The following is a 13362-nucleotide window of genomic DNA, read 5'->3' as shown; positions in this document are numbered from 1 at the left end:
CACATTTTGACAGATAAGTTTATTATAAAGTCTTTAAAATAAAAATGCATGTTTGGTGAAAAGTTAGTACAGTTGTCATTCATATTTTGTCATATTTTAAAATATAAAAGTAAAGAATGGTATTTTTTTTTTACCATTTTTAACATGATGTAACTGACCAGCTGGTTTGCAATTCTCATTATTGTAATTATCACAATTCATTGCCATGCCAAAGTCGATGCTGTGATGTAGGTGAAATGAAATACCATTAGTTTAGCCTATTACATGATATTGTGATGCACCATGCATTTTTCAAATCTCTGAAAGAAATTTAATGGCAGGCCAAACTTCTAACACATTAAGTGCTATGAATCACAGAAAAACAGAAAACATTTTAATCCAGGGGTACGTGGCATATTGTAATTCATGATAGAACTAAAATACAGGTAGCAGGAAAAAAAGAAAAAGCAGGTCTAGGTTTGTATTATAATGTATGTAAGAGAAGACTCAGATTTTTAAAAAGAATAAAATTAAAGTTATGTTATTTTTAAATAATGTGTATTCAGTAAGTAATATAAATCCTACAAATATGAAGTGGCTATTATTTCTATTGAAAAGTAATAACACTGGGCAGGATTTGAAACTTTTGGAAACTTTGGTGAGTTTCAATAACTAAGATGCCATTGTTTTTAGGATGCACTCTTATTTTATATATCACTACACAGAAATGCTGCTAGTTGTAATTAAAATATGCCTGATTGCAGAGATGTTAGAATGTGGAGAAACAAGCAGCTTTGAACTGATGAAACAGAGTAATGCTTCTTATTAATTAGGATCAACTACTGGCAGTAGATCATATGATATAATCTTTCTCCCAGGAAATTAAAAGCTCCATTGTCTAATGCCTTCCTATGAGAGAACAACAACAACAAAATACTGGCATCAATTACACTTAAAATATTATCAAAAAGGAAAAGGGGATACACTGGAGAGTTCAACTCATATACAAAAGTATTAGGAAAAGGAAGGGAGTTGGTAAACAGATTAAGTGCTTTAAAGTTGTCATTATTATAACTAATATTAAAGAAGGGAATACCTCACAATTTATATTTCCTGTATGCCAACCTTTTAAAAATTTCTGCATTTTTATCCATTGCCTTTCAATTAAAGCAACTAAACATTTACTCTGAGTGAAAAACATTGATTCTATGTTTGTTGGTTTATATAAGCAATCTAGAACCCATTTGAGTTATATATTTTAATTTATTACCATACCAATAAAGTTGATTGATTTGCAGTTCTGATTACTCTTTTGTTTTTGGCACTCATCTGCAATTTCTCATTTAATCAAAATTACTTTTTGGAGTACCAGCCAGTTCTCATGAACTTCTGAAGGTTTGTGTATTCTTACTGTGTGAAAGGTTATAGAAAGACTTTACTATTTTGTGAATGTTAAGTAGTAGAACTGTATCTTTTGCTGACAGCAGTTTCTTTGTGCAAGGTGACTTCGGAGAAAAGACTTGATTCTTTTTCTGGGAAGGACATATACATATCCAAATATTCTGAATGTAGATTTTGTTTTGTTGTGATTTTTGCAAAAGCCTCACTCAAATAAAGATCAAGGAAAGAAGTCCAGGTATAATGAGTTAAGCCTCTCTTTTGATCTAGAATATTTTTATTGATATTATCAGAAATGAATATGCAGAAAATAAATCCAAAAAAATGATTCACAAATATGGGAGAGTGGAGAGAAGTGGTTAGTTGCCACATAAAATGGAAGTCAAGCTGAAGGGAGATTTAGTAAATATTAAGCTAAGTGCCTCAAATATTGTTTACTTTAATTTCTTTGGTTTGATAAAATAAATAGGTGACTATAATTTTGAAATTTTTTTCAATATGCCTGATCTGTTCAAATATGTTTTTAAATTCATCTGTTTATTCTGCTTAATTTAAAGAACTTGAGTTAGCTTGATTCTATTACTACTGGAATATTCAGACTGGTCCCCTCTTTAACTATGAAAATACACATTAAATTCCAAGTTCATATTTGTTTCATATTTTACTTTCAAAAGTTTGATTTTTTTAACATGTATTACATATAAGGGAGAGTGCATCAGAGATTCCCTATCAGAATTTCTTCCGGCAGGCATTACAGTATATGAAGCACTGAAGATTTATCCCATGGTAACATAACCAGTAAATTGTATAACTAGGCTCATTTTGGTGATAAGTGAACGTTGTTCAACAAACACACATACTGCTTTTCATACCTTACCTGGAAAGAGGCTTTATTGAACATAGCTGTAAAATTATCTTTTAAGTTGAATTACTGAATTTGCACAAACATTTCTACAGAATTTTCTTTTAAAAAAATCAAGCGTTGTCATTTTTCCACTACATTTTGTTGTGCTTTTTATGTTAATATTTGCAAATGTTATAATTTAATACTTATATCCCAATTACTTGCATAATCAGTTTTTTAATCCTGGGGTGTTGAGAGAACATAATAATAATAATAGTATTCTTCTTTAGACAAAGTCTTTTTAAATGAAGTTAAAAGCTGAGATAATTTAAGGAAAAAGATCTTCAAATTTTCATAACCAACAGGTTTAAGTGAAATTTACAATGCATTGGAAAACTGGCTGGTTAAAGGTATGATTTGTCCTCAGGTAGCTCAAAATCATTTTTACAGGTTTTTGTTTTTTTGTAAAAGTGTTTTTTAATCTTGGCAAAATAATAAAATAATATTTCACAATTTGCACAGAGTCTGACTAAAGGGCAGAGGCATTTTACCCTCAGTGTTTAGAATAAAGCCAGATTTTTCAGGCCCAGTTCCACTGTAGAGTTTGTATGCACTGCATTCACAGACATTTTCTTGTTCCCTCTAAAGCTAGGGCCAATTTCATTTCAAATGGAGGTTAGAGTAAAAAATCACGCTTGTGTTTTACCACCTTCTGCGCTAATTATTATCTTAACAACCTTTTGTTCTGGTTGACCCATTTAATAACCTGGAAGAAAAAAAGTGTTGCTCCCATGTCTGGTCTCAATGGAAGTTATTTTCTAATGGACAATAAGCCAAAAGGCCATGGCTGTCTAGGAGGTCAAACAACAAATATCTCGTCTGCATGGGCTTACGCAGCAGCTTCGGTCCTTTCTTCTTCAGAAGCGGCTTTGTTGTCTTGCCTGTAATTTGCACATTTAGGCTCTGTAGTTTGTTTATAAAATAGTTTTACACAAACCACTCTTAGCAGTGCAAGCTTCTGAGTTGAAAATTATTCAGGCTTGTCTCATTGAAGGCACTTGGTTTCCATGGCAATTTATAAAAGATGGTGGTTTGGTTTCTTCGTTGGAACAGATGACTTAGTTTGGGTGTTCAAGTGGCCGCAAGCAAACTCCGATAAGCCTGTGTAATGTGTAAGCCCAGGTTTACCATCCTGGATAGTAGTGCATGCAAAAAGAGACAGCATACAGTTATCTAGCTTAGCCATGGGAGGAAAACAAATAATAATAATAAAGTGGGGTAGGGATAAGGTGGGGAGGAAGAAGAATGTTTTAAATAATTCTGAGTTCGGGTTATTGTCAAGGAAGGGTAACAACCAAAGGTAAAAGGGCCTACGTTTATTTAATTCTCTATGCAAAACCTTCTCAAAAGGAAAATAAATGCCAGCTCTTCACGTACCCTGTTTACAGTGAGGTTTTCGTTGGCAGGCCATTAGGTTTCCATAGTAACAAGCAAACTATTCATTTGAAACAAAACCAGCCATGACTTTGTGCTTTGACAAGGATTTCTATAGCTCTTTTTTTTTTTTCCGAGTTCAACCAGATGACCAGATGATGCTGTATGTAATCTTTTTAGCCATAGAAGCACCTGAAGGTCTCTTCTCTACTCAGGTCAAGAGTTTCTTTTATTTGTAGTGTGGAATAAGTTATATTTCCATGATGTCTTTTTATCCCCAGTGCTTAAAAAATTTGTTTTTATTATTTTATTTTTGAGTCAGTAGTCAGTGGAGGAATCTTTGGTAGTTTGTTTTTTCAGTGTCCATTTACAAAGACTCTTTCTTCATGCTAGTGCCTGGTGAATCTTTTATAGCCTCTGCCAGGGTAAGGTCACCTTCGAGGACTTAAGATAGAGATGAGGACGATAACCGGAAAAAGCCATATATGTACTAAAATTCCAACAGCACCATCAACGGAATCTAAAGACAAGGAAATAAATGCCAAGAAACAAATGGAAAACGAGACTAAGTACCCCATGTAGCTACCAATACAACTTTAGTGAACTAACAAAACAATTTTAGTGCACAGAAGATATTTTTGGAAAACATTTGTTGTTTTGGTTTGGTTTGTTTTATTTATCAGATTCATTTCCAAGACAAGTGAAAAGGAAAATAACTTGAATATATGCCTAGAAATTTGATAAAAAACTATTTTCAGATTTTTGAATTGATATGATATGCTACAAAACCTGTTCAGAAGATATTTATATGAATTTGTGGCTTAGCTCAACCTGAGTTTTTTTGGCCACATGAAGGCATGCACACAGAGAAAATTCTCAAAAATCTAAAAGGTCAGCTTTAAAAAAAAAAGTTTTCAGAGATGTTTAAGCTTAAAGACCACTGAGAGAAAATCTACTGTATGAAAACTAGGTAGAGATTATTATGGGTAAAGGAATTAACTACTGCAAATAGTGGATTATATATATATATGATCAGTCAATTATCTGTAAATTAGGTAAATAATATTCTCCTTAGTGTAATTTTTTAAAGTGCTATGAAGTCTGTTCTAACTAAAAATTGTTACACCGATAAACCTTGAGATGCCTCCTGTAGCTGGTAATTTAAATTTCATATCCAGATGATACCTCTTAGAATGTGTAGTTTACCTAGGAGGACTAACAAGGACAAACCCAATAATTCATTAACCTGTCTTAAGTTACAAAATGGGTCTCACCTAGGAGTGAGCTGGGGTTACAGAGAGACACACAATCTCAGCTTTTGATAGCATGGCCAGAGTGCTACATTTTCTACTAGAGAGGGATTGGGAGCCTGAGCAATTAGGAAGAGGCCTTTGGTCTCCAAGCTGGTTTGCACTTAAAAATTAACATAAATTTAATATTCATCCAACAGTTTTCATCAAAATGAACTTTAAAAGTGATAGTTAAAGAGAAACAAATGTAATAGAATATTATCTCATAGCAAAGAATTTTTTTTGTTCAATTAGATTTATTTTCTCTGATTTACAGAGGGTAAATAAAGATACCGCCAATAAATACAGATATCTTACTTAAAATAGTTACACATTTTTCTGGACTTAGTAGTTTAGGAGAACAAAACTGATTATGAAACTGTTCCATCATATAATAATAAAATGCCTATGGGTTTTTATGGTCATTTCATTATGGCTACATTTCTCCTTTCTCCTTTTGGAAAAGTAAATTATGTTCTCTTGCTTTCCACATTTGGAAAGTGTATTTGATTTATAATAATTTTCAGTGATTTAATTATCAAAATGTAAGATTTCTGTATAAGATGGTAACTATCTTCAGTTAATATAATGTTACTGTCATGGATCCATGTTGTGAAATTCAAAAGATATCTGTTTTCCCTCTGAGAAGAATGCTTGCTTTTCTGTGTATTTGATAAACCTACTTCATTTGGATTTAGCTACTGGTTTTCTAAAGCAAAATTACCCAGTCATAAGGAGAAATTTTTACTAAAATTGTTACTTGAAATGTTAAGTGTAATGACAAGAAGGTGAAAAAAATGAGGAAAATGGCTCATTGTTATACACAATTTTAATTTTTGTCTCTTAACAATATTCAAAAATGGAGTCAATTCAGTTTTTATGGGCAATCAGTGGATAGTTGTATAAATTTGACTTTCAACATACAGACTGATATAATTTCTCACCAAATATACTCAATTAACAAAGACTCTGATTTGCTCTAGACTTATATAAAGTGGATTTTCATGCTGTTTTTGTAAGTGTTAAATAATTAATAAGTTATTTGTACATATTTAGTTTAATTGATACCTCTTTAAATAACTACAAAATTAAAGATTCCAGATGGTTCTATGAAAATCCTTCAATTGGAGGAATTTTTCATAAGAATAATTTTAAATTTCTCATCTTCACATGAATAACATAATGAGGATTTAAGAAAAAAAACAGCCCAATACATAAATGATACTTTTTGCATTATTTATAATTTTCTATATAAACCTCTTTTACTAAAAATGAATTTTTGGTGAAAAAAATACAATTTGAATATATCATTATATCATAATACTCAAACCAGAATAAACAGTGAAACCAAATTACTAAACAAGATTGTGATGCACATAGGAGATTAATCATACCAGGAAAAAAATCAGGCTACTCCATTACTTAATACATATATACTAAGACTCATCACAAGATTGAATCTGTTAAAATGGTTGGCATAAGTTAGACCTATAAAATACATTCATGAACTTGGGGGAATAAAAATAGCCATGGCTATATAAATGTAGGTTGATTATTTGGATTAGCCAGATATTTTAATAATAGTTTAAAAATCCTCTGAAATTAATAATATAAACAAAAAATATTTAAAAACCATAATTAAAAATCAAAGTGTGCTTGCCTTATATGAACCAAAATCAAAATTACTTTTATTTTAGGTCAAATAACTGAGGTCTAATGTCTACCACTGGATTTAATAATTTGATTTTAAAATATGTTTGAAATTTTAGAGTTTCATGCATAGGAAATTTTTGAATAAACAAACTAAAAATAAATTCATTTTAACAATTAGACCATATTGGCCTAATAGTCATTACTTTACTTTAACATCACACCAACAGATCCAAGAAGAGACACTTACTCTTAGTCGTCAGGTCTTGTTTTGCACATTCTCCTTCTGCAATTGATACATCATCAATGGCAATGTCACCTTCTATGCCAGGACCTCGAATACCTTCAAAAATGAGCTACAAATATGAACGAAACAAACCTAAATGTAGAACTTTGATTTGCAGATGAATTTTTACTGAGAAATAGAGGAGCCAAACCTAAAATTGACAATCCTGGTATCATTTATTATTGGTAGTCTTCAGAATTCTTGTTTGCAAAAAAACTTTCTCAACAAAACCAATAATAGGATCTTCCTTGTACAGCAGTTTTCCATTTTATAAGCTCTGTGACAATTTTAAAACGAAACTAAACCTAATTGAATAATAGAATAAAAACAGCTACAAAAAACAAATTATATCACTTTTTGCTTTCAAGGGTAAAGAATTTTTTTTTCTTCAAAATAGATTCCCTCCAATGTTCTCTAAACATATCTCATAACACTGGCTTTCTATTAAAGATACATTTTATGGATGAATCAGTTCCAGGTTCACTGTGCCAGTACTATGTTTACAGAAGCCCAGAACAAGTGTTTACACAGTGAATAAGTTAATCATATTCCCCATATGCTTTGTTTTTAAATACTTGAAGATATTTATGTCTTTTTAGTGGCAGATCTTCAAACTTCCAGTATCTAGAACAGTGGATGGCACTAAGTCTTAAGACATCAGTGTTGAAAGAGTAGATGGAATGAAATCAATCTACATTTATTACTAAATTCTGGATACAAAGTCAATATAAGGACAATTAACAATTTTTTATTTCATTTTTATAGACATAAGACTCTTCGTAAATTTTCTGTCTTGTCTCACAAATTCGCCTTGCTTCCAGTATCCTTTTGATAGAAAAAGTAACCTATGCACTTAGTGACTATATTCCCAGAAAAATTTCTATGTACCAAAATGAAATACCTAGTTTGTTCCTTCTGAAGAAAACTTAGCTTAATAAAGAGTTATGTTCAACATCAAACTAATGTGTGTAATTTAATTCGATCTCTAATCTTATTTCTTTGCAACAAATTACAGCAAAAGTCTATTTTTATGAATACAAAATTTTTTGTTTCTGTCTTATCTTGAGGGTTTAATATGACTCCTTAAAGGTAAATTTGTGGTGATTTTTCTGAGGACTTTCCTTTCCCTACTTAAATATGGTACATAAGAATGAGGATAAGTTTCATGATTTTATAGGATAAAAAGATTTGAGAAGTTTTTTTTATTATATTATTATTATTATATTTAATTTAGAATTAAATTAGATACGGAGAGGGTTTCTTGCTTACCTATTTTTAGACAAGTATTATATGTTAATAGTGTCCAAAGCCATTTCTTTGAAAAGCATCCAATTTGTCTTATATCACTGAGGCCAAAATAAAATGGCAGACCAGAGTTAAAATATTTAGAACCAAGTTGGCAGTGTATAAATGCTCCATCCTTAGACAGAATCAGGACTGAAGCCTTAGTTTGGCTGCCTGGGAATGATAATTTGCATTTGACTTAGGGTGGTGTTTTGGAAGATATCTGGGTAGTGGCTAAAAAACCCTCAGACGACTATTTAAATTACAAGAGAGAAGATTTAAATAAAAAATAAATGGTATAAAAATTCAAAAGCACTGAATATGGAAAAGGAGAAGTCATTTTAATGGCAGCAGAATAGTCCATGTTATTGATAGAACAAAATTTATTTAATCAGTATGTATTGTTATTATTGTTAGACAATAAAATTATTTTCTGTTATTCTGAACAAGGCTGAAATGAATATATTTCACATAATTATTATACACAATTATTTGGAACACATGGTTCTTCAGGATCATTTTAAATTGCCCTTATCAGCAGTCTATCTGTGAGAAAGTACTGCCTTTTTCCTAACCATGGGTTTTTAAGTAATGGGGCTTTTTTCCTTTTTTTTTTTTTTTTTTTAACACGTGCTGCTTACCTGGTAAAGAATCAATGTTAAGAGTAAATCAATGGTTATTCCCACCCCCTTCTTAGTTTCAGTCATGTGATGCTGAGTCTTCTCTCCTGAAGATAACAACATGAATGGAATGTTATCTTGGAGAAAGTCAGAACTCAAAATTCATGCTATTATGAGTCTGATTCCACAAAATCAAATATTTTCCACTTTCCCCCAAGACAAATACTTTACTGAATAGAAGTAGGATGTTATCATCACAATTTTTTCTTTTATGTGTGTATTTTAAAGATTGAATGGAAGAAAGTGTAGATTTCTGCCTCCCAGTCAAATTTTAATCCTGGAAGGAAGCATGAAGAAGGATGTATTATGCAAACTTTCCTTTCCACCAACCTGGCCTTATATTGACTATTAAGCAGTGAGCAGCCAGACTCTACCTTTCAGTAAAAGAATGATCCTGCCATTGCTCAAAGCATTTCATAACTTCTGTTACTGAGTTTAAAGTATTAAACACTTCTATTTTTCCTATTAATTCTCTTTTTCTTCCCCTCTTTCTGCCTCCCTGTGCAGCTTGACCAAAAACACAAGACTGAACCTAGGCTTGTGCTAAAAACAAAGCTCTCCAAGCAGCAAGGCCGTGAAGGATGCTGCCACCCTTCTTTTCTGGTCAGATTGAGAGGGAGTATTGGGGAACCTTTTATGGTAAATGTCAGGGAGTAGACTGACTGATGTATTTCAATATGTGTGCTGCTTGCCTACTGGCAATGTTGACCACAAGTGTGTAGTTGAATGAACAGCAGAAATACAAATCAGCAAAAGTTGAATTGTCATATGCCCAGAGGACTGCCTCTATCCAGAACACTCTTTTATAGAAATACTTCATGGTGATCCTAAATGAAGTAGTAAAAACTGATTTGTAAACTTATTGTTTATATTTATCTGTACAACTATAGATAATACAGTTTGTCTTCGAATAAAGTTGATTACTTTCCATATTTTTAGTTATTGTGTGGAAAAAAAATCAGAGAATTAGTAGCAGTTATTACTGGGATGATAAAAATAACTTTTGACTATCAAACTCTTGGTACAGTTATAACTGGTATTTTTAATATTTATTTGAATCTTGTGATGATAGGGAGATCCAATCCAACAGGCTAGAGAAACACTGTAACCTTCCTGATGGTCCTGCTTGGACAAGAAGAAAGAAAAATACACTGTGCAGTGTATTGATTTGTTTCCTTTAATTTCCATAGCAGCTTTGTTATTGGGAAGATATAGATTGTCTTTTTAACTCACTAGATTCTCACAAAGAAATATTTATTACATTATTCTCTTTATGCTCTGAACACCAACTACAATGCTATCTGAATTATTATGACACAGATTCTAATAGACTTATAAATGGCTTTGAGACAGAGACCTAGAGGGACACTTTCTCCTTTATATTGTTTTTGACTACGAGATAGATAACAGAGATAGGATGTATACATATTAAATTTAAATAATGTACCTTGGCCAAACTTTCAAGTGCTTTTAAAAATAAATCCTTGATGACAAACATCTTTTTCCTCAAATACAAAGATGAGAAACTATAATAGTCCATTATAATATGATGTATCTCAACTTGGAAGATATGATCTGTATGCAATGAAAAAAGTCTGAATTATATTCACTCAGAGAAGAAATTCTTTCTAATAGCTTAAATTATGTCATATTTTAATTAAGTACCATCATGATTCTGACTACTATTACATTGCAAGGATAAGACTACGTTCCTTTCCTCTTCAATACTTCTGACACATTTGGCTTAATTGCCTTCAAGAAGCAGTTAATGGCATCTAGATTCTCAGGGAGAGAATGTTGACGTTTAGGTCTCCTGAAAGAGGGTTCAAATTACTCAGAGCCTGTTCTTCACACAATCACACTGATCTTATTTAAAATGGTTTCCCTTAACTGAAGTGACAAATTTAAAATGGTAATATTTTCACAGTGTGTGCATGCAATTCAGCAAACTTAATATGTGAGAAATATTGCATGATCAGAAAATTAATTCCTAGTGAGTAAATGCTAGTGGGAGTTTAAAAAAAAAATGTGAATTTCTGTATTAGAACTACACTACATAAAATTAATTTAAGTCATCGATTGATAGTTTTTTACATTTATTTATAATGCTTTAAAGCATAAAGATATAGATATCAATATGTAGGAAAATACAGATGATGCTATTAGAGCTGATGTTCAAATATAACTTCTCAGAAAAGTGGGAAGAGCTACATGTAGCATTAATGAGTAAAAGCAGATGGGGAGTCAAAGATTACAACACAATTCTGATGATCTGACTTCAACATTAATGGTGCCTTCTGCAAATGTTTTCTTTCTGATGACATATATTGGTTCTGATCATTACTGCTAAGGCAAAGACTTGGAATGCAGTTTTAAAACTGACAGTGTACATCTTTGGAAAAACTTCAGGATGTGAATAAATTTGAAAAGAGCTATTAACATTAATAATTTTACCTTCATTTTATTACTGGTTCAGCAAATAACTATCCTTCCCCGCTCCCTTTTTTTTTTTTTTTTTTGATAGGCAACATGTGGATTTGTTCAGATGCAGAGAGAAGCGCACTCCACAGAGTGTGGGCCATCGCAGAAGGGGAGTATGGCCTTTTCCCTTAAGTGCAAAGAGCAGGAGAACTATCCATAACTAATACAGAAGAGATTTGAAGAGAGGTAACATAGTAAACAGGATAGGACAGGGAGGTCTGGCGTGCTGCAGTCCATGGGGCTGCAAAGGGTCTGACATGACTGGGCAACCGAACAATAACAGCAACAACATAATAAACAGGTGGGTAGCCTAAATTTTGATTTTTTATTTTTAGTTTTTCTTTTTTTTTTTTTTTGGAGAAACTACATAAATATTAACACTGAGTGTAACTTCTCAAGACTCTGCCAGTCCAACTTGCTGGATACATGTCAGTTGGTTGTCAAAGCTTCTAATCTCAAATAATAACATGAGATTTTGGCTGCTGGCAAAAACAGAAAGAACTAGATGGCACTATCAACTGCAATTAGAAAATGTTTTCAATTGTTAGTTACTTCAGGAGCCATCATCATGTCTATAACTGTCCTGGAATTTGGCTTAAAATGTCAGATATATATCTACACAAGCATGCAATGTCTACTAAGGATAACATTTTCTGGATTGTTATTATTCTTAGATAAATATAAAAGCAGAATGATGTGATGAGAGCATTATAATCTCTTTTCCAATCCCTATTTAACGTTAAGGATTTGTGTGATTTAAGATAAATTGTCTCAAAGCCTACTTCCAAATCTTTAAATGAGAGTATAAGAATAGAAGATCTCCAGAATTCTTTTTGCCTGTGACTAAGAAAATGTAAAGGCAGTCTCATAATGCCTCTATACTTTTCCCTCAGAAAATGTCTGAAAGGTACTGTGAAAGAAGTAAAGGATTAAAAAGGGCAGTTAAATATTTTCCTAGGTGTAGGATATAAAACAAAAGGGACACTGGAAGACTAACACTGTATTAATTTTACTTTTTAGAAACTTTTCCCCCTAATCCTTCTGAATATAGCTAAATATATTTTCATTACAAGCACTGATCATGCTAAATTAATTCTAGAAAAAGAGCCCTAAAGAAATTTTAGTAGGAGAAAATTTCTATTTGCCTGAAAAAGCACTACACAATAATGTTATTGTCAGCTAAGCAAATATATTGGACAGACTTAGACAAAGAAACTTTTCAAGTGGTAGTTTTTTATTTTTATTTTTTAGAGTTTATGATCAAACTAATTTGAATGTATACAAACTCCTAACAAATAAAACAAAATGTATAAATGTTAACAGAGGCTCAGAATCACTTATTTTTCATTTAAAATTCCAAGAAGTAAGAGAAACCCTATCCACTTGAATTAAAGACATCCTTGGATGCCACAAACCTACATTTGAATAATATTAAAACTTCTCACAACTTAATTTATATGGCAATATATTTCATACTTTTTTTTGCCATATTTTTCTGGTAGGCATCACACACCAAAGAAAGATTTTTGAGAAGCTTGATAGTTTATAAATGGCTTTTGAGGAAAAAAAAAAACAGTTGGAAAAAAAGTTGACAGCAACGAGAAACTTGAAAACAAAATTAAATTTTAAAAAATGGGGTTGGATGCCGCAGTTGTGTTTCCTTGAACAATCAAAATTTATGAAGTGAAGTAATCCTTAGCCAATAGACCTTGAAATGTCTTGGAGATAGAAGAACCTAGAGATCCAATATAAAAAATATTTTATCTTCATTTTTCATTAGTAATTTAAACAGCTTAGAAATTCATTGATTCAAAATCTTCATTTTTTGATTGGCTTCCCTCTAGGATAGAGTAACAGAAACCAGATTTACCCTCCCCACTGAAACAGCCAAAGAACTTGACAAAAATATTGAAACAATGGTATTGAGAACACTAGACGACATCAGGTAATTAAGAACAGTGAACCCTGAGTGACAGAAGTCAAATGAGGTCTGCTGTATGACTGCCCTATACAGAATTTATAGATTATGAAGAAAGC

General features: G+C 31.8%; 1 protein-coding gene across 1 annotated transcript in view; it reads right to left on the bottom strand.

Moving 5' to 3' along the window:
* Window positions 1–2246: 2246 nt before the first annotated feature.
* Window positions 2247–13362, bottom strand: part of MDGA2 (MAM domain containing glycosylphosphatidylinositol anchor 2) — a 912048-nt gene continuing 900932 nt past the window's right edge. The window contains exons 16-17 of the mRNA XM_025295819.3: window positions 6845–6950; window positions 2247–4175 (exon numbers count right to left, since the gene is read on the bottom strand). Of these exons, the coding sequence (XP_025151604.2) occupies window positions 4087–4175; window positions 6845–6950 (195 nt within the window). The 3' untranslated portion in view covers window positions 2247–4086. The remainder of the gene's footprint in view (window positions 4176–6844; window positions 6951–13362) is intronic.

This window comes from Bubalus bubalis, chromosome 11 (genome assembly GCF_019923935.1).
Source record: "Bubalus bubalis isolate 160015118507 breed Murrah chromosome 11, NDDB_SH_1, whole genome shotgun sequence".
In the NCBI taxonomy this organism is placed as follows: Eukaryota; Metazoa; Chordata; class Mammalia; order Artiodactyla; family Bovidae; genus Bubalus; species Bubalus bubalis.
This window is presented reverse-complemented; position numbering and strand designations above follow the sequence as displayed.